The sequence below is a fragment of the Lactuca sativa genome, chromosome 8 (assembly GCF_002870075.4).
Source record: "Lactuca sativa cultivar Salinas chromosome 8, Lsat_Salinas_v11, whole genome shotgun sequence".
NCBI lineage: Eukaryota > Viridiplantae > Streptophyta > Magnoliopsida > Asterales > Asteraceae > Lactuca > Lactuca sativa.
In genome coordinates, this window is record NC_056630.2 from 142,120,107 (window position 1) to 142,143,116 (window position 23,010).

At 33.1% G+C, this 23,010-nt stretch overlaps 3 protein-coding genes across 3 annotated transcripts; all 3 read left to right on the forward strand.

Annotated features, from left to right (window-relative positions):
• Positions 1 to 2,443: 2,443 nt before the first annotated feature.
• LOC111893697 (structural maintenance of chromosomes protein 1) lies at positions 2,444 to 9,206 on the forward strand. The gene is made up of 17 exons (XM_023889764.3): positions 2,444 to 3,103; positions 3,362 to 3,598; positions 3,705 to 3,938; positions 4,022 to 4,260; positions 4,347 to 4,884; positions 5,308 to 5,432; positions 5,716 to 5,825; positions 5,901 to 6,008; positions 6,082 to 6,221; positions 6,308 to 6,397; positions 6,486 to 6,694; positions 7,399 to 7,568; positions 7,643 to 7,752; positions 7,844 to 8,220; positions 8,290 to 8,541; positions 8,605 to 8,835; positions 8,944 to 9,206. Exons 1-17 carry the CDS (start codon positions 2,666 to 2,668, stop codon positions 8,990 to 8,992), a joined length of 3,657 nt encoding a protein of 1,218 aa, XP_023745532.1. The 5' UTR covers positions 2,444 to 2,665; the 3' UTR covers positions 8,993 to 9,206.
• Positions 9,207 to 9,346: 140 nt separating this feature from the next.
• Positions 9,347 to 11,301, forward strand: LOC111893698 (patellin-4). The gene is made up of 4 exons (XM_023889765.2): positions 9,347 to 10,361; positions 10,440 to 10,558; positions 10,795 to 10,933; positions 11,032 to 11,301. The coding sequence occupies exons 1-4, from the start codon at positions 9,636 to 9,638 to the stop codon at positions 11,299 to 11,301; spliced, it is 1,254 nt and encodes a 417-aa protein (XP_023745533.1). The 5' UTR covers positions 9,347 to 9,635.
• A 4,565-nt stretch (positions 11,302 to 15,866) lies between these two features.
• Positions 15,867 to 17,259, forward strand: LOC111893705 (F-box/kelch-repeat protein SKIP25). Its single transcript, XM_023889774.3, has one exon. The coding sequence runs from the start codon at positions 15,936 to 15,938 to the stop codon at positions 17,136 to 17,138; it is 1,203 nt and encodes a 400-aa protein (XP_023745542.1). The 5' UTR covers positions 15,867 to 15,935; the 3' UTR covers positions 17,139 to 17,259.
• The last annotated feature ends 5,751 nt before the right edge of the window (positions 17,260 to 23,010 follow it).

Consider the following 23,010-nt stretch of genomic DNA (forward strand, 5'->3'; position numbering starts at 1 on the left):
GACTGAGTTAGAAGTTCTGACTGAATTAATTTCTGACTGAAATTTGTTTGTTTGATTTTATAATCGACTGACTGTACAAAATGACTATATTACCCTTAAACAATAATTTTTATGTTTTTAAGTCATTCTTCTCCAAGTCTGTTTCTGTTTTTACAAAAAAAACATACACATATTTTTTAGCATACACACAAATATACACTCATAAGTTCATTAAAATTTACAAACTACAAGACCCTTTTAAAGACAATAAATAACCCTTTTATATAAAAAAAATTATAAAATGCAAACTTCAAAGTACAAAAACATACAATGAAAATCCAGATACCAATGTGAAGATGAATTTTCATGATTCACGTTTTGACAAAACATGCACTTCAAAAGTTCACTCCAACTGCAAGACAAACTTGCTCTGTGATATTTATTTATCTTCACCCACAGTTTTGAATGTGCTCTCTACTACCTATGATGATGAAGATGTGAGTTTACATGTTTTGAGTTGGTTGGTAATCTTCTACCGAATTCAAAGATGACCCAAGATGCAATTCAATTCGTATGGTTGAATTGAAAATTCCTTTCAAATCAGCATAAATAATAGCTCATAAAATTCAATATTCACACTGTAAACATCCAATAAAGCTGAAAATTAACAAAATGAAAACCTATCGGAAAGGAAAATCAGATCATAAGTAAGTTTCTGCAAAGAAAATTGAGTCCTAATGATCCTGTTGGTTCTGAAGAAAGAAAATACATAGCATGTTATCTGAGACCATGAATTTCCACGATTTACAAATACATGTGAGTCTAGCAGCCTCTTTTTTTTTTTTCTGAGAAACTTGAGTATTTGCATAAATATATCTAGAGGCAACCAATCAAATGCCCCAATGGATGAGGAACATATGATAATTTGATCGGATAGGGTTCCATGAACTGGACTATAGTCCAAATTGTATAGTGAGTTTGAAGTAGAATCACTCGAATTCAAACCACTGGAAATCGATTCCCAAATTAAAAAAATATCAACATATGAAACATGGACAAGGCTGTGAATTTAACTCCACCATTATAGCTTTATATATCACCAATGATCAAGATCAGCATCGATGAACAGGGGTAACATTTATGAGGGCAAATATTTAAACAATTAAAATTGATGCTAATGGTTTTCGCAAGCTGTCAATAGAAATAGCAGGATTTGATTATGTGAATATTGGAGCAGACGACATGATAAAAGTTCTTCCTGATATCTTTATTTAGCAATTAGAGCGGCACAGATGGAAGGGAATGAGGAAGATGACAGCATTTTCTGTTCAGCCCTAGCACATACATATATGATAGTGTTGGTCGGGGGAGGGAGGAGCAGCGCAGGAGGTGCCCATGTGGGAGGCACCGATGTAGGAGGTGGGAAGAAAAAGAATGTGTTGGAAGAAGGAAAGGGCAAGTCGGGGGAAAATGAAGTTTCAGTCTCGGTCAGCATTATATTTCTACAGGACCCAGTCTGATAATTTTGTGGACCGAGTATGAGATATTGACCGAGTCAGGTGCAAATCAAACACTCTGACTGGACCGAGTCAGACAAAAACGTCTGACCGGACCCAGTCAGTACCAAATCAAACAGCCCCTAAGTGCAACCAAATGAGGAGAGAAACGACGTTTGGAAGGGAAAATTGCCGACATCAGATTGTATAAGAAGAATTACACAACATACCTAGACAAGAAACAGAGATAGCGACGGAAAATAAGAATGTAACAGGTGAAGATGAAGGAAGAGTAAAGAAGAAAGAAAAAAGAAATAAGGAAAACGGAAAAAAAAATACTATTCAGCGAGAAGGGCGACAATGCGACAATCAAAACAACTAAGAAGAAAAGATAGGAATGGAAAAAGATATCGCATTTGTGGCAGAGAATGAAAAATAGAACTTTCTTATCAAAATATAAAAGAGAAAAAACTTTACTGAAGCTAAAAGTTTTAAGAATTTCTAGTATATACTAATATATAAGAGAAAAATATATCAAACCCATTCAAGAAAGAAATTAAAATCACATGAGTGTTTTCATTAAGAGAAATTAAATATCCTTATATTTTTTGTTCCTATAAATTCTTCTACCCAATTAAATAATGACATGTGTAATATTTAATACTTATTTAATGAAGTTTTAGTATACTAATATGATACATGTCATTATTTAATTATAAAGTTAATATACTAATATGATACATGTCATTATTTAATTATAAAGTTTTAGTATACTAATATAATGACATGTATCATATTATAAAGTTTTAGTATACTAATTATAAAGTTAATATACTAATATGATACATGTCATTATTTAACTGTGTAGAAAGATTTGTAATAGGATATTAAATTTATATTTCATAAAAGAAAAGTCAAAGAGTGGATATGTGTCTTGTATAAAACGGATGGACCGTTTATGTAATTTTGTCCAAAACCATAGATATTCGTGGATTCACTTCCCCCCATTTGGGTTCTCGTCTGCTCTACTCTGATCTGCAAAATGGGCGTCTAAACCCTCACTCCCCCCCGCTTGCATCCAACGAAAAATCCTAAATTCCCAATCATCCCGCCAAAACTGTACCATTTCCAATTTGCCTAACCCATCTCTCTCTCCACCGCAGAAAACCGTAGTTTAGGGTTTCAGTATCATGCCAGCAATGGATTCGCCAGGCAAAATTCATCGAATCGAACTCGAGAACTTCAAATCATACAAAGGACACCAAGTTATTGGTCCTTTCTATGACTTCACCGCGATTATTGGTCCCAACGGTTCTGGAAAGTCTAACCTCATGGACGCTATAAGCTTTGTGCTCGGTGTTCGAACCGGTCAACTCAGGGGCGCGCAGTTGAAAGACTTGATTTACGCTTTCGAAGACCGGGATAAGGAGCAAAGAGGTCGTAAAGCTTTTGTTAAGTTGGTTTATCGTCTTGGGAACGGTACAGAACTCTTGTTTACTCGTACTATTACTAGTGCTGGGGGAAGCGAGTACCGGATCGATGATAGGGTTGTGAATTGGGATGATTATAATGCGAAGTTGAAGTCTCTTGGAATTCTGGTGAAGGCTAGGAATTTTCTGGTTTTTCAGGTATCTGGTTATAAGTGTAAAATACCTGCTTATAGGTTAATTATGATGCACAACAGTTTTGTTCTGCCTAACTTTGTCTGCATTGTTTGTTATTTAAGTACTGCATAATACCTATCCATTGAGGGAGTGATGAAAAACGTTAGTGACATGGGCTTGAAATGAAAAAAAAAACATGAGTTTTGCTTTCATGGTTAAAATTGGACGTTTATTAGAAGGCTTTAAGGCACTCAAAGTTGCTTTCGAATTTGTTAAATGCAGGGTGATGTGGAGTCTGTTGCATCTAAAAACCCTAGAGAACTTACAGTGCTTCTTGAACAAATATCTGGCTCTGATGAAGATAAGAGATTGTATGAAGATCTGGAGGAAAAGAAAGGTGCAGCTGAGGAAAAGTCAACACTTGCTTACCAGAAAAAAAGAACCATTGTCATGGAGAGAAAGCAAAAAAAAGAGCAGAAGGAAGAGGCCGAGAAACATATGCGTTTGCAAGAGGAGTTGGTATGCATCATTGGGTTTCACTTTTACTATCCTCATACATGTATATGTGTGTGTAACTGTGTATGAATGTATGTATAGCTCATATGTTTACACATGCTTTTTGCAGAGATCATTAAAGAAGGAACACTTCTTGTGGCAGTTATTTAACATAGAAAACGATGTTGAGAAGGCCAATGAGGAAATTGAAAATGAACAGAGTAGCCTTCAAGAAATTATTAACGAGTTAGATGGTTATGAGAATGAGTCACGCAAAAAAGAAAAGGAACAAGCTAAATATAGAAAAGAAATTGAAAAACGAGAAAAGAAGCTCGTTGAGAAGAAAAATAAAATCGATAAAAACGTGAGTTCTTTTTCTTTTCCTACAAAAATGTTTAATTGCATGTCTTTGTAATCATGCTAATTACATTCTATATTTTTTAACAGCAACCAGAGCTTCTGAAGCTGAAGGAGGAAAAGACTCGCTTAACTGCAAAACTTAAAAACACTGGGAAAGAGCTTGATAAAAGGAAAGAAGAGAAGAAGAAACACACAGTTGAAATTGAAAAGCTGCGAAATGACTTGGATGACCTTACAAAGCAACTGGATAACTTACAGTCAAAAGGTCAATCTGAAGGGGGGAAGCTTCATTTAGGTGATGATCAATTGGAGGCATATAACCGCATGTAAGTATTAAGTAACTATTCTTCTGTTATCATCAACATAATATGAAAAGAACGAATAGTTAATCATAAAATTTGGCTTGGTGCAGTAAAGAGGAAGCGGGTATGAAGACTACCAAGTTAAGAGATGAAAAAGAGGTTCAAGATAGGGAACAACATGCTGATGTGGAAGCTCAAAAGAATCTTGAAGAGAATCTACAACAGTTGGAAAGCAGGAAACAAGAACTCGAATCACAACAGAAACAAATGGAAACTAGACTCAAGAAAATTCGAGAAGCCATTGACAAACATAATGATGAACTTAAACGACTCAGAAAGGAACAAACTGACACCACCAAGAAGCTTGGAGATTCAAAGAAGAAATATGAAAATCTGAAGGCTAAGATAACTGAATTAGAGAATCAATTACGTGAGTTAAAAGCAGACAAACATGAAAATGATAGGGACACAAAGCTTTCACAAGCAGTTGAAGCTCTCAGGCGGTTGTTTCCTGGTGTTCATGGTCGTATGACTGAGCTGTGTAGGCCCACACAGAAAAAATATAATCTTGCTGTTACTGTTGCTATGGGCAGATTTATGGATGCTGTTGTTGTTGATAACGAGCATACAGGAAAAGAATGCATCAAGGTAAAATGCGTTATTATTATTTGGGCAAAGTGTAGGAAATAGCAACCTACTTTACTCTTTTTACCAGTATAGACAATATAGTTTACTCTTTTTACCCATAATAGCAATGTTATTGCATGCTTTTTACCTTTAATAGCAACGTATTTACATTTTTTTTACAACTGATAATAGCAATTTGTAAACCAATGTACTTGCATTCTTTTAGCCTAATAGCAACATACTTACATTGCTATCATGGTTAAAAGAATATAAGGTATCACTAAAAAATAAAGTACATTGCTCCTGTAGGTAACAAAAAGAAATTACATAGTTTTTTTTTCTGCACTTTGCTGTTATTATTTGACCATACCTTTTGTAAGGTACCCACTATGATTGGTGAATATAAAATCGTGATGCATTTCTGTATTCACTTGTTTTTTGCAGTATTTGAAAGACCAAAGGCTTCCTCCTATGACATTTATACCCCTTCACTCAGTCCGTGTTAAGCCAGTCATTGAGAAGCTGCGGGCATTAGGTGGAACTGCAAGGCTTATCTTTGATGTGATTCAATATCCTTCAGCATAACCTTTTAAAGTTTTAATTATATATCTTCTTTCTTTAGTTACTATTGTTTGTTTGGAAATTGCAGGAAATAGCAATGTAGTTTCTCTTATTTACTGATATAGGCAGTACGATTTAACTTTTACAGGTTAAAAGGTCCTCTAATACATAAAAAATGAAAGTATATTGCCTATATCTGTAAAATGGCAAAGTATGTGTATCTATTCTTGCAATTTGCCCTTATTTGTTTATTGTGGCATTTGTGTAAACTTGTTCACTTAACAATCAAACATTTGATCAAGTAATCGATAAAGCAATTCTCTTTGCTGTGGGGAACACTTTAGTCTGTGATGATCTTGATGAGGCCAAGCATCTGAGTTGGACTGGAGAGAGATATAAAGGTAAAACTTTTACATATTTTCTCATTGTTTTGAATGCTAATATTGAGCTTATATGATTTTTAATGTTTGTTGTAGTTGTAACTGTTGATGGGATTTTATTAACAAAGGCTGGTACCATGACTGGTGGTACAAGTGGTGGAATGGAAGCAAGGTCACATAAATGGGATGATAAGAAGATAGAAGGTCTGTGAATTAAAATTAACTATTAATTCTTGATCTTTTTGTAGTAATACTTACATATGACACTAATTTTCAGGTCTTAAAAAGAAAAAAGATGGGTTTGAAGCAGAGTTACAAGAACTGGGGTCAATAAGAGAGATGCAATTGAAGGAGTCTGAAGCATCTGGGAAGATCAGTGGACTTGAAAAGAAGATTCAGTATGCAGAGATTGAAAAGGTATCTTACAGTCCTACACTCATATGTCAATTTTTTTTGTTAAAATGTTAATGTATATGATATAAAATGACTTTTTTCTATTGCAGAAAAATACGGAGGAGAAACTTGCAAAACTGACTGCAGAATACAGTAATATTAAAAATGAAATTGGTTATATTGAGCCTGAACTTAATAAGGTAGTGTTGCAACAAAGTTTATAAGATGTGGTTTACTATACAATATGCATGATGCTGATGGAAGGGTATTATTATTGTAATATTGCAGATAAGGGAGAACATAACTACAAGACGACGCAAGATTTTATCACTTGAAAAGAGAATCAATGAGATTGTTGATAAAATTTATAAAAGATTTAGTGAATCTGTTGGGGTGGATAATATACGTGAGTATGAAGAAAACCTGCTTGCTGCAGCCCAGGAGCTGGCTGAAGAAAGACTTAGCTTGCGTAATCAGCAGTCAAAACTCAAATACCAGTAAGTTTTGATTACCCTGTAACATGTTGTAGTTCATAATATGCTGATTGATATTTTCTTACATTTTGACCCCTTAATTGAAAAAAAAAGATGTTTTTATTTATTTATTTATTTAAACCCGTAACTATGAGGAAACTTTTTATTTTAACACATTGAACCCGTTGAGACGCTGGCATGGAATATCATAAAAGGTAAAAATATAAGATTGACACGGTTATTGAAAGAGTTATTTTGTTTTTCTTTTTGACATGAAATTTTTTAATTAAATCCTCTTCATGTTCATCATAAATCAAAGACATTCCAATCTGGTCTCAATTCACAAATAAAAAAAATCATTCATTCATTTTTTGTGGTCCATCTTCATTGCAACACACTGATGGAATGAGATAAAAAAAAATCACATAATTTATACATCTACAGTCGGCTTTAAAAAATATAAAGAATTTCCATGTTCAAAAAACATGTCAATATGTAAGGGGGATTTCTTGGAATTAACCCGTTTATGGAATCCCAGGTCAGTATCTCAACCGGTTCAATGGTAAAAAAGGGTTATAAGAACAAGTTTCCGTGGAGTTAACGGGTTTAAATGAAAAAACACTTTGCTTATTATTCAAAAAACGGGTCAATATGTTTTGAACTAAAAAGAAAAAATAATGATCAATTTTTTTGGTGTCTTGGCACTTAAATACTTATAAAATTGTCAGGTTGGAGTATGAGAAAAAGAGAGACATGGGAGCACGGATTGCGAAGCTGGAATCATCACAGACTGAACTAAAAAATTCTTTGGTTGAAGTTGATGAGAGAGAGAAACAACTTAAATCCATGATAGAGAAAGCTACTGAAGAGATTGATGTATTGAAAGAAGAAATACAGGGTATGTAATGTATTCCCATAAAATGCCATTTCTATAAAATCATAAAACCCATGAAACATTTATTATTTTCTTAGAGTGGAAGTCACAGTCAGAAGCATGTGAGAAAGAGATGAAAGAATGGAAAGTAAAAATCTCGGCTGCTACAACAAACATTACAAAGCATAAAAACAAAATTGATTCCAAGGTCAGTATTACTATTATTTAAACTTTAAAGGAAAATGTAAAAGTTTGATTTCTTATCTTTTTTTACCTGGAAAATTATTTATTATTTGCAGGAGAATCAACTTGAACAATTAAGTTCCAAAAAACAAGATATTCTTGAGAAATGTGAATTAGAGCAGATCACACTCCCCACTGTGGCTGATGCGATGGATGTTGACTCAGAAACGGGCCCAGTTTATGATTTCAGCCAACTCAGCAGGCCACATCAGCACAACGCAAAACCTGCGGAAAGGGAAAAGCTGGAGGCAGAATTTAAACAGAAAATCGGAAGCATAGTATCAGAAATTGACAGAACTGCCCCTAACTTAAAAGCCCTAGATCAATACGCCGCTTTACAGGAGAAAGAAAAAGCAGCAAGCAAAGAGTTTGATGAGGCCAGAGAAGAAGAGAAACTGGCAGGCAGAGAGTTTGAAACCGTGAGGACCCGAAGGTAACATTATATAATCTTTTGAATTTAATATTTATTATAATTTATTTACGTTAACAAAATTAACAACAGGCTTACTCGATTTATGGAGGCGTTCAACCATATTTCTGGAAACATTGACAAAATCTATAAGCAACTGACGAAAAGCAGCACACATCCACTTGGTGGGACCGCATATTTAAATTTGGATAATGAAGACGAACCGTTTTTACATGGTATAAAGTACACTGCTATGCCGCCTACAAAGCGTTTCCGTGATATGGAGCAATTATCAGGTGGTGAAAAGACGGTTGCGGCCCTTGCGTTGCTTTTCTCCATCCACAGGTAAGTATTTATTTATTTATTTGTAATATTTGGTTTGGTTTGGTGATGTGTTTATTATTCCAGTTACAAGCCGTCACCCTTCTTTATACTGGACGAGGTGGATGCAGCACTGGATAATTTAAATGTTGCAAAGGTTGCTGGGTTTATCAGATCAAAGTCATGCGAAGGAGAAAGGGCAGCAAATCAGGAAACTCTGGAAGGGAACGGTTTCCAGAGTATTGTCATTTCTCTTAAAGATACTTTTTATGACAAGGCTGAAGCTCTGGTTGGGGTTTATAGGGATTCCGAAAGAGCGTAAGTTTCCTGTTTCCCTCTCCCCCAAAAATAAATAAATAATATTAAATGTAAAATGGTCCTTTCATGTTTCTTTTTTAATTATATACTATTATTTTTGCTCTGCAGGTGCTCAAGAACTTTGACATTTGACCTAACCAAATACCGGGAGGCATGATATGATGTAGGGGGGACTTGTTTAGATGATGAAAAAATGGCAAAACTTTTTTAAGCAATAGATTTAGTTAAAGGTTGTGTTTATTTGTGAGTAGCTTTCCATGTTCGTTTATAACTTTAAAGACAACAAACAGTAAAAGTAAACTAGACGATTGTTATTATGTAATGTGCACATAACATATCCACTAGTGTAAGTTTTTATGCACCTTGTAGAATGTGGGTTGTCTTCGTTGAAAGCCCAGGGCATTTTCTGGCATAAGACCGAAAGGTTCTACAAATACTTTTTCAAGAAATATGCCAACCATTTTTTTATCGACTTCAAAAAGATTGTCCAATATTGTTTTTATTCTTAATTTTACAAATCGTTTTAATTTGATAGACTGAAATGTAGTCGCTTTTATATAAACAAATAGCTAATCCAGGTGATATAATTTGTCTAAAAAAAAATCTTTTTTAGGAAAAGAATTTGCGTAGTTAAATAAAACCATCCAATAAGAATAAATTACTGACCAGGAAATAATTAGAGAAAAAAGCGAAAATCAATATTGCTCACAGATGCGGAGAGGCCCCACTAGTCACTGCCACAACCTTGATGTTCGAGTTTCCGGCCACCGGTGCACCGCCGGAGCTCGAAATCCACAACAATGGACGACGACAAAGATCCTCATTCACCAATCGAAACCTTCCACGATTCCATTGACGGGGAACATAAGCAAAAAAAACCTGAAAGTTCGATTGCTGCAGAGTTGAAGACGAAGAAAAGGAAAGCTTTAATCGAGCTCCGTTCTCGTCTCGAAGATTCCATACTCAATTACACCCTCATCGGAGAAAAATACAAAGCGAGCGAGCATCTTAGAGAATTACAGATCTGGGGTGTCCCTTTGTTACCCAGCAGAGGCCTCGAGAGAACCGACATCATTCTCAAAAAATTCTTGAAAGCCAAAGATTATAACGTCCAAAACGCTTTTGAAATGATAGCAAACACGATTATGTGGAGGGAAGATTTTAATGTAGACAAGCTGTTGGAGGAAACGTTTGGCCCAGATCTTGACAATATTGGGCACATTCAGGGCAAAGATAAAGCAGGTCGCCCATTGTGTTACCAATTGTTCGAAACGTTTAAAGAAAAAGACACTTTACGTAAGAGATTAGGAACCAAGGAATCATGCAATGAATTCCTTCGTTGGCGAATTAAACTAATGGAAGGATGCGTTCTTAAACTCGACTTCAAACCCGGGGGTGCAGATTCTGTCATCCAAATTATGGATGTCAAGAACATACCCAGACCATTTCTGAACGAACTGTTTGCGGGTAGCAAGAAATATTTTTCCATTTTGCAAGAAAATTATCCAGGGATCATTTACAGAATCGTAAGTTTCCGTAATGTTTTTAAGTCAAATAATTGATGAAAAATTGAAACTTTATATATCTTTTTAAACAAAATGTAGGTGATTGTTAATGTCCCGATGTGGTTTTTCGCGTTCTATACGTTAAATATGCGATTAATGACAAGAAAGTACAAAGTAATGTACGTGAAGCCATCAGCAATCACTGAGACCCTTCTCAAGTTAGTTTTCAAACCATCACTGTGATTTAACATCTAATACAGATATTGATCCTGATATGACACTAAAATGAATTCTAGGTTTAAAGGGTAAGTTTTGAAAACGTCATATCAAATTATGGGTAATGATAAATCCCGATGAGTGATGATTGAGTTTTTGAAATTTAAATATCATTTTTTTGTCTTTATTTAAAAAAAAACCCAAAAAGTAATGGGGAATTTGGTTCAATTTGTTTAAGATTTATAGATCCGGAACATCTCATGGCTCCATATGGCGGTCTAGGAAGAAAAGGCAGCGAATTCTCGCCGGACGAAAAAGCGACAGAGCAGAAGCTCAAAGGATACGCAACCGATAGCATTGAGATACCTACTGCAGATGTTTGTTTCTGATTTTTACAGTATCACTGAATCAGTAACAATGACAGTAACAGTAAGTGAGATAAAATATTTGTGTTTTTGGTGAATTTTGATTACAGGTGGGGATGACCGTGTATTGGGATTTAACGGTAACGGGAAATGATGTGAGTTACAAGGAAGAATTTGTGCCAGAAGATGAAGGTTCATATAATGTGTTGGTTTCAAAAGGAATACAAATAGGGAGAATGACTTCAAATTCATTTCATGTAAGTGAGCCTGGCAAAATTCTTATTACATTAGCCAATCCTTCTTCCAAAAATAGAAAGATTTTTTATAGGTACAAAATTAAACCCTTTGTACCCATGCACAATTTACCAATTACAGATTAGAGTTTTTATTTATTTATTTATTAATCCTATTTGAATATAAGTTTAGTTTATTTAGATCGTACTTGTACTAAAAAGTTCTCCTCAAGGAAATGGGTATAAACGAGCTTGAATTTGTATTAAAAAGTAGTTCCATTTTGATTTGTATATCAGTCTTAAGTCTTAATACATCAAATTTGCCTATTTTAGTATTTTTACCACATAAATATAGTTGCATATATTTTGTTCCAACTTCAGCAGCATTTTTGTGTAATATACATAATTATAAAAGCAATAGCAACTTGATTTCTATTTACTTTTTTAGTATACTTCACAAGGAAGAAAATCAATCAACTTCCATTTAATATCTCTATTTACCATTTTTATATTTTTCACCAAATCATATTGTTTCGTTGTTAAAATCTTGATTTTGATCTTATGATTTTACGATTTTAAGATCCTATAAGTGAAAAACGATCCCGATTCCATCTTTTTAGTTTTATTATATAACTGAGTATCAAAAATCGTCTATTCATACTTGAAATCGAACGTCACAAGTTCCAAAAAAGTCTTCTAGGGCATCACCATTTTATCAACTCAATTTGAGTTAGGCATGACACATCTATAATAATCCCTTTGTTATCTTACGTCTTACGTATACATGATCAAAATAATCTTATTTATAATTAAGATGTTTTATTCTTAATGTTTGCGGTTTGTAAAAACAAAAATTATGGGTGATGCTTAAGAAGTTAAAGTTAATTGCACCATCTTGCAACCAAATTTGAATATGAGTTCATTTTGGTAGAATCTTACGATCCCGAACCGATTTAACTATCATGATTTTGCAAAACATAAAACAATTTTAAATATGATATCAATTTTGACAACCTTGATTTCATCTAAGCTTTTAAATGCATGTCCACTTTCACCGTTAGTAACAAGAAATCAAAGATACACCAAGCAGTAGAATTCAACTTTGAGTTTTGTTGATTCAAGAACAGTGTATTTAAATTGTTTAATAAAATATTAATACAACTAATTGCTTTTAACCTAATTGGATATGTATAAATAAAAAAATGTTCTGTTATATGATGCTTTTTAGAAAAAATGTTCTGTTATATGATGCTTTTGGCAAAAAGGTAAGCAAAATGATTATTTCTATTTTTAGCAATTCACATGATGTGTTGAATCTTCTTGGGAATGCTTTTGATTTAATTGATTAAAAAAGTCCATATGTTAGTTACAACTTCAATAAAGTATTATTTTCATTTTCTAGAAAAGGATTGATGCAAAAGATCTCTCTCTTTTATATATATATATATATATATATATATATATATATATATATATATATATATATATATATATATATATATATATATATATATATATATAAAAGTTTAACAAGGAAACATTTTAAACCATAAAACCAAGAAACCATTAAATTTTCAAATTTTATATCTTATTAATTTTATCGAAAAAAAAATCTAAAATATAGAAATTCATAACTTTTTATTTTTTTTTCTATTGACATTAAATTTGATAATTTTTTTTTTTTACTTTTTTTATCTGTTCAGATTTACATTGTGAATCTGCACTATAAATCATTAATTTTGTATAAACTTTATGAATTTGCACAAATTCACAGTGTGAATCTGTACAGATTCACAGTGAGAATCTGCACAGATTCACAGTGAGAATCTGCACAGATTTCACAGGGTAAGATTCACATTGTGAATCTGAACAGATCATTTATTTATTTTATCAAATTTTGATATCAATGGATAGGGGATAAAAAGTTATAAATATCTATATTTTTAATTTTATTTTTTGATGAAAAATTTGCTCTACAAATTAAGAAAAGATTGGTTCCTTGGTTCTAAGGTCTAAAATAGTTCTTTGTTATACCCAACCCTATATATATATATATATATATATATATATATATATATATATATATATATATATATATATATATATATATATATATATATATATATATATAGGTTCAGGTTCATTTGAGACCATTCTAATTTTGTGAGACAGTGAGACCAAATCTAAAAATAATTTTAAAATGCAAAATAAATGGAAAAATCCAAAAATTATTTTTTTAAATATTATTTTCGGAACTTGAATTAACTAAAAAAAAAAAATAAAAAAAAATAAACAAATATCCGTTGTTTTTTTGAAAAATACGTGAAATATTCTAAATAGAATATTACACTGACATATTCTAAAAAATAATTTTAAAATGCAGAATAAATGGAAAAATATAAAAATTCTTTTTTTAAATATTATTTTCGGAACTTGAATTAACTAAAAAAAAATAAAAAAAAAATATTTTTTTTGAAAAATACGTGAAATATTCTAAATAGAATATTACACTGTACATATTCTAAAATAATTTTAAAATGAAAAATAAATGGAAAAATCAAAAAATTCTTTTTTTAATTATTATTTTCGGAACTTGAATTAACTAAAAAAAAAAAATGCGTCTCACAGTCTCACAAAATATAGGTGGTGTCAAATGAACCTAACCCTATATATATATATATATATATATATATATATATATATATATATATATATATATATATATATATATATATATATATATATATATATAATCAAACTAACTCATATCCATGAATGTGTAACAAGATCTTGATAATTAAATTAAAAATGAAAAGTCAAATAGTCAATTGTATAATTAAACTAAAAAGATGAATAGTCAGAATTGTCAATTGTAATTAAAAATCGAAAGAAAGTGAAATAAATAAGTTTTCCAGAAAACCAATGGTAAGGATAAAATGGACATTTTAGGTGAATAAGTTAGAAAGACAACATATATTTAGGATACACGATTTTGTGAGTAGATATTTTGGGATACATGATTTTCCTTAGTTAACGATTTTAATTCCACAATTAACGACCTTTAATTTCATAAAAAAAATATTTTTTATTTCGATTCTTTAAAAGTGAAATTAAAAGGTTACATACAAAAGTCTAATTCGACTGGCAAGCCAAAAACAGTATGTAAAATCCACTTACCATAGAGTTAGGAGACGCCATAGACATTCTTTCATGCTTATCTTCAATCCAAGTTGTTATGATTCAAATGGTTGAAGAAACGTAGAATAGGAAGACATTGCTGGAATCTTTATTGTTTCAATTTTAAGGCACAAGACATGTGTTTTAGATGACTTAACCAAATATAAGTCAATAATTATGTATTAGATTCATATTGCTGGAATGTCCCAAGTTCTAATCCTCAAGGCTTTAATCATGGGTGTCGAGGAGAAGGGCTGTGACGTGCTTAAGTGTCTTAGCATTTCTCCATAGTCGAGCACTCGCACCCACTTCTCCGTATCCCTGCAAATCGTCTTCGACTGCATGACAACCCTATCGTAGACACTTAGATGTCAAATCAACATTTACCTACAATACTACGTCATAATGATACTTTTTCAATAGTTGACGAGAATCTAATGGAAAACCATATTCAAAATACTTTAGTGAATAAAATATATAGACATGTCATTGTTAGTCTTTTAACCCATTGTCATTTTCATGATCATCCCAATTTTTGATCTATAAAATTATAAATATGATATTCTCCGGATTCATATGCAAAATTTAAAAATTTGAAATTATTAACTTATCATATGAAACATAACTACTCCCTCCGTCCCAAAATTATTGTCCACAGACAAAAAACACACAGATTAAGAAAAGCAATCATTAGTTTTGTCTTTTTGAATAAAATGACCTTCTTACCCTTTTCTAAAACCAATGAGAAATGTGCATTTGTAATTATTCTAGTTTACTTTATTAAATGATATGGGTAATATGGTAAAAGTGTATATCTATTTGTGATAGTGAACAATAATTTTGGGACAAACTAAAATAATAAGGTAGACAATTATTATGGGACGGAGGGAGTATTTTTTGTTTTGAAACAGACGGAAATATATTAGCACCAGCCTATAAAAAACCAAGGCCGTAACGAAAAACAATTACAAAATGTCAAAAGATCTCCACACACTAGTTACAATCACCAAATTTGCCCCTATATTTTCATAAACTAAGAAATTGAAATCGTCACAACAATGTATATGGATAGATATGAAATCTAAAAGTTAGGGATGACCTTTTAATAAACACCACCCACACTCTGTCATGTATCATATGCAACTGCTTTCTATACACCTTTTTTCATTTATTATTTGTCTCTATCATACGCTCCAACCAAACACCTTTTCATCGGTTATATTATAATCCAAAAATAATGCCACTGAATCATGTGCATGTATCTAGGCCTTGTATATTATTTTATTTAATTCTAATACGATCATGACATTTATGGATTGTGTTATCTTACACGGTAAAGAAGTAAATTATTTATGTAGAAATAAATTATCTTTCGTTTAATTTTACTTTCAAGATATAAATCAAAATTTTTTGATAGAAAAAACGCAGTTTATTATTATATTTATTTGATGAATTAATATTAAATAATATTTCGTTGCAAATATTAATGAAATAATGTTTCCCTTTCCGAAATTAAATGTGTATCTTGTATGACCATTGAATAAAACCCCCACCTTTTAGAGCCTTCCCAGTTCCAATTATCCACCACATAACTCTCCCGCGTCATGTCTCCTTCATTTGACGATTCTACTATTTCTATATCACGCGCCGCCACCATAACCACCGCCACCGCTGCGTCAAAGCGCCGGAAACTCGTTGATCATCACCTGCCCATGATACCTGGTCTACCTGATCATATTGCCCAACTATGTCTTTCTCGTGTTCATCCCTCCATCCTCTACACCGTTTGCCGTTCATGGCAGCAGTTCATCTACTCCGCCACTTTCCCGCCGTTTCACTCTCTTTACACTCTTTCAACTACCACCCCCACCGACTCATCAGGTCAAAATTCGACACTACAGCTCTCTTCCTTTGATCCGATCTCTTCTCATTGGAGTGTTGTTACTCCAACACCCTATCTACGCAACGTCTGCCTCCGCCACTCATCGTTCATCGCCCGTAATTTACCCATCCAGTCCGTTTCAGTCGCCGGCAACCTCGTCCTACTTGCCGGAACCTCTAGCGACCTTCTCCCCGCTTTTTCGCATCCTATAATCTTTAACCCACTAACGAAGAAATGGTCTTCTGGACCTCCACTCTTAAGCCCACGCCGTTGGTGCATTGCTGGAACCTCACGCGCCGCCGTATTTGTCGCGAGTGGGATTGGTTCACACTACACCCAAACTGTCGCTCGCTCCGTCGAGAAATGGATATTCCGGGAAACTGATTCTTTTGATAGTAAACGTAAAGATTCAAACTGCGTTTGGAAAAATATGCGATCTTTAAGAGATGGAAGGCTATGCAGGGAAGCCATTGGTGCCGTTGGATGCAAAGGGAAGCTTTATACGATAAACATGAAAGGCTCGTGTGGTAAAGAAGGATTAGTTTATGATGTAAATTGCGATAGCTGGTCAGAGATGCCGGCGGGGATGTTGGATGGCTGGAAGGGGCCAGCGGCCGCGATGGATGAGGAGACAATTTACATGGTGGATGAATCAGAAGGTGTACTGAAAAAGTACGACGAAGCAATGAAAGCGTGGATAAATGTTATGGAGAATGACATGCTAAAAGGGGCGGAGCACATTGCCGCCGGTGGTGGTAGGGTATGCATTGTGCGTAGTGGCGGTGTTGGGATTTTGGCGGTGGATGTGGTCTCACCTCTACCACAGTTGTGGGTTTTGGATTCACCGGCGGGACAACAAGTGTTGGCACTTCATATTCTGCCTAGAATGTGTCCGAAGGAGTTCCAATCGCCGGTGGTGGTTTAGAGTCCACGAAAATATGATTTAGATTCCAAGCTTTTTCGTTAATGTCATAACTTAATCGATTTATATACATTTGCATGTTAATCAGATTGATATTTAATTGAAATTAGGTGAATTATTATTATATTTTAATTTTTTAATATTTGCAATACCTTGTATTTATCGTTGTGGTATGTCTTGATTGATATTGTAATTGTCATTAGGTACTACAATTCTACAAACCGGGTGAATTGAAAACTATAGCGTTATGATCTACAAACACGGAAGGTTTGTAAATACATCAACTAGGAAACAAAGTAACAAACAAAACTAGATGAATGTTAAAAATATTATGGAAATGATAGAAATAGTAAATCTTGTAGGTTTTATATACTAACTCCATAGTGTTATTTAGGAGGAACGGAGATCATAAAAACAACATATCACAAACGATGCCACAAAGTTCAACAGTACAATAGACAACTAGAATTTATTTAAAGAATACCACATATATATTGATATATAAAGACAATGAGTGATGTACAAATGCACAAAGTTGGTTGATGTCTGTACAAAGTTGAAGAGACAATTTGCCCAATGAACATAAAATATGAGGCCACTGTGTCGGTTCATGTTCTTAGACAGGAAGGGATGATACAAGAGTACGTAAAAGACTGTAGGACCTTTATTCTTGAGATCACGGATGAAGTATCACTAGTAATTCTTCTTTAATTATCTGTGGGCTGCAACATTTAAACCTACTAGCTAAGGTTAGCTAAGGGATCGATAGTAATTAATGCATAATATGATCAGATCTAAAAAATAGTAAATAAAGGTATGCATCAAAGTGAAATTTGATCAATAATTCAACAAAAAAGGCTAAAAAACTACTCTTTATAGGCTAATATCAAAACAAAAATTTACAAATGTTGTCGCCATTTCTTACATTTAGGCAGTGATCAATATTATCATCACTAACTTTAAAAAGCACATCCTCTATATAAGTTATTAAACAATTATTTAATAATTGATCATACATATTATTACTACGTAACTTGTTTTCATAAGTCATTACCGAAAATGCTCTTTCTATATTAGATGTCAAAGATCAACATCAACTTAATAAGTAAATAGACATGAACAAACATTTTATGCTTTTTTGAAACTAATTTGTAGAGCAAATGATCAAGAGACCAAGTGCTAGAAGGCGCGACCAACAAGATATCAAGATGGGAAAAAACATGACGAGCAAGTAGCAACATTTTTTGTGTTGGACTGATCGGTGGCCAGAGTTCGAAAAGGCAAAGACCGTTTCTTACGGTTAGGGTTTCTTATTATGCCATAATTTTTAGAATTTGTTTTCTTAATCAATAAAATTGTGATAGATATAGTATTGTTATTAAATTTGGATTCAAATACATGTAGCTTTTGGATTTAAATTCTTAATATTTTAGAATTTAGGATTTTTGAGATTTTTATTTTTGGTTTGCATTTTTTATTATTATGAACCTTTTAAAGTATTAAATATTCGAATAAAAGCAAAGATTATTGTGAGAAGGTAAAGACAATTGTGAGCCAATCATTTAGAATGATATTTTTGGATATTTAATAAACTAATTTATAATCTGTAAGAGTCATAGTTACAAAATTAATTAAACTTTTATAATAAAAACTAAAAATTATTAATCAATTATTTTAAATAAATTAATAATTAAAATATATTTTTTTAGTTATATAAAATTATTATCGTTGATTTAAATAAATATATGATTTTATAATCTTTATTAATTTTATTTTAATTCATATTCTAATGTTATCAGTTTAATATAATTAGAATGAGAAATTTAATATTTAAAATTTGAAACAGAAATTAAATATCTTCCCACATTTTGTTCCTACATATCATCCTACCCAATTAAACGATTACATGCGTAATATTTAATGATTATTTAATGAGGTTTAATGATATTTTAGGATATTAATATGACACATGTCATCATTTAAATGATATGAGGATTGGTAAGAACAAAAGGTAAAAAAATATTTAATTTCTCAATTTGAAATGAATAATTAATAGGTTGACAAGTGATATAACATTAATTAGAAGACCTAATAAGAAGAATCAATCTATTCTTTTATTAGAATAGAAAAATTAATTAAGAACATATTAGGTATTATATATCTAATTAACAACTTCATGATTACTATCCCTACGATCAAGGATGATAATAATATTATAAAATCTATTAATCAACCATATCACTCATCGTTCCTTGCACAAAAAACCCTAGACTAGCCACCATTTTTCTATCACGAAGAACACTCCCACATTCAAAAGGAGGCGGCTAGTAATCGATTGGAGGAAGTGATCAACACGCGGTATGATCAATTTCATAAAGGGGTTCGATTTCAATGGTGCGATTTTTAAAGACAAAGATTATTGTAAGAACATAAGGACGATTGTAAGTCAATCATTTAGAAGGACATTTTGAGATATTTAATAGTAAATCAATTGAAGGCATGCTAGGTATTTTATATATCTAATTAACAACTTATTAATTACTATCCCTACAATCAAGAGTGATTATAATCTTATAAAATCTATTGTCAATCATATCTATCATTGTTTGTTGCACAAAAAACCTAGACCCGCCACTATTTTTCTATGACGGAGAACACCCACACACAAAAGGAGGCAACTAGTAATCGATTAGAGGAAGTGACTAACAAGCGATATGATCAATTTCATAAAGGGGTTCAATTTCAATGGTGTGATTTCCAGACTCCAGAGTTTCGATTCCATCTATACTTATCTTCTGTCTTCATTTTCTTTTCTTTATGTTTACTGCAACTGCCTTCATGGTGTGAACGACGTAATGGAGAATCCTCATTGACTCCTTTACTGTCAGGCATGGCTGCCTCATCGGAAGCTATGCGTTTATCAATATCACAAAAATAAATTTTCATTAAAATACAACCCTAATTGAAATGCATATAGCCATCGAGGTTGCAAAGAATTCCATGTTAGGTTGGTTCTCAATTTGGATTTTTTTCAAAATAATATTATAATCACTTTCTCAAAAATTGAATTACTTAGTGGGCACTCATGTCCGACTTATCACAATGATTGAAAAAATAGGATTGCTAACCGATTAGTGAATTTAAGATTAATAGGTTTTGTATTCAATATTTTTGTTTAAAAAAAGTGATTTGGTTTTTTTTCGATATATAAATGTGATGTAAGCATATTATCCTTTTATAAATTTGATGTGTAGTAGAATAGAGTAATGAATACGAAATAATCATAGAAAACAAAAATAACACGTCGAGTAAATAAGATCTGACTGACTCATATTATGTCTCAAAAAGAGTACAAGAGTTAAAAATGTTTTACATACTTGAGAGTACAAAAGTTTTTCTTGAACCTAATACTTACCATATTTACAGGGTGTTACAGACACTGCGAAAATACAAGAACTAAACGTTCTAGTTCGAATTCGACATGTGCCTTGCAAATACATATAGAGTAGAAATCATTCTGATTTCGCACCCTTGCAGACTAAAAATTATTTCGACTTCTCACTATCTACATTTCGAACCCTACAATCTTCCCCTTAGTAAGAAATGATGAAATTATGCCTTAAGCTTCAAAGTTTGTAGAAGTACATTGCGAACCTCCATATACCACAAAATCGTTTTTCGAATCTCTGCCTTGTCTTCTGCTTCATTCTTCTTGTAGTTGTTGACTCGAATAAGAGGATTTGTATATTTAGCATTCGTATACCTCTCCAAATCACATACTTCAAACAAGAATTTTGTCATCCTCCCATTCTTGTTCTTCCCTTGAAATACAACTCCTAGAGGTTGATGAATAATCTCCTCATCTTCATACTTGTCTATATTGATCTTCCCCTTCAACAAAGATTGAGGAACTTTCAAAGACTTGTTAATAGCTATAGCCAACTCAATATCAGTAATTGTAAGGCAATCATAATAGTTGTTAATGATAACCTTGATATGAGCAAAACTAATTAGAAAATCATCCTTGTTGGTTTCCGTCAGCTTCAAAATAGCCACATTGCTTAAAATCCTTGTCATAGTGACCAAGTCATTTAAGTTCATCAATGGGAAATCAACAATCGAAAATTCACAAATCACATTATTCGCTCTAACAACCACATAGCAAAAGTTTTGAAGAATGCCTTCAAACAAGTTTTCTCGAGTAATTGTCAACACCTTAACAATCTTCACTGATGACCATATTTATTCTTCATTTTCCCCAAAATTGCATGAAATCGTATCTTCAGTCTTTTGAATTCTTCTTTATCTTTGAAGTTTTCAATGATTTTGAATTGGGAAGAGATGTACAACATGTGATTCAACGGGAAGTCGAGCTGAATGAAATCAAAATTCTCTATATCATAACTCTTCTTAGGCACTTTTCGAAAATAGTCGTTCAGACCAATCAAAACGATCTCTTCAATGGTTTCATAACACCACTGCTTGTTGGGATCAACCTTATTCAAGCCAGGTGGGTCATTCTGTCTTTGCCTCATTATGCCGTTGATTTTCCTTTGTGTGACAACTTGGCACTTTTGCACTGAGAAATCGATCCATATATATATAATTCACTTGAATTTAGCATCTTTTAATAATATATGGAGTCCGCACTAGTGTTTTAGGCTTAATATATCATAGATATGGACCTTAGGAAGGATTAGGAAGGGCGTTGCATCACAAAATCCAACCACACACACCAAGAGAGGTGTGTGCGGCCGCACACTAGTGTGTGCGGCCAAGCCAGCCGCACACCTGGCAGCAAACCCCTCCAGCCTCACACTCAACCCTATATAAAGTGGAGGACCCCCTTCCATTCACTTTTGGCTGCATCCTTTCTCTCTCTATACTTTCTCTCTCTAGAAAACCACCCAAAAACACCTAGAAGGCTCCCAAAACGTGAAGAACACCATCATTTAGCTTGTTATAGAGGTAAAACACTTGAATACAAGCCTCAAACTCATAATGTTCTTCATCCTATGAAGGAGTGCGGCCGCACACCTTCATCAGGTGGCCGCACACACTCATAATACCCTCCAAAGTGAGAGTAAGGCCACAAAATCGACACATGGGATTCAAGCAAGGAGTGTACGGCCGCACACCCCTGTGTACGGCCGCACACACACCCTGTACGGCCGCACACTCTAGTGTGCAGCCTCACTCACAAGTCTGGCCGCATACCCAGCCGCACACTCACCTTTATGGCCATACACACACCCTAATACTCATATTTGGCCTTAAACTTGCATAGATCATTGGGTATAGAACATGGGACACTTAGTCTTAGTGATCCCAAGCCCTTAGGAGGATTTCCCATCATGTTTGGTCATAAAACACCTTAGCTCTAACTTATATATGTGTCACCATATAATTAATACGGGCTACGTACGTTTAGAGCATCCGTTGACCCTCGACACTCATACGAATCGCATACTCGAACCCTATAATAAACGGTGAGTTCATACCCCTTAATGAACCTTTTTAAATGTTTTTACATGTTTTAGGGGGGGGGGATACTGTTGGATTAGTGTCTAAGTCCATAACTATTTTGGTATGTACTTGACCCGATGGTGCATGGTCCTTTTGGGTTGCCTTCACCAAAGCAACTTGATAGGATGAATTATGGAGAGAAAGGATTAAGTATGATTTATTAATATATTATGAGAATAATATATTAAAGGAGAAATAATATTGTTTAATTAACATTAGTCAATAATTAATTAGTAATTAGTTTTGTGACTAAAAGAGATTAATTAAACTTAAGGGACTGGAATTGTAATTATAAGATAATTGCAATTTGGGCCATGGATTGCCTTTTATTATAAGGTGGACGAATTCT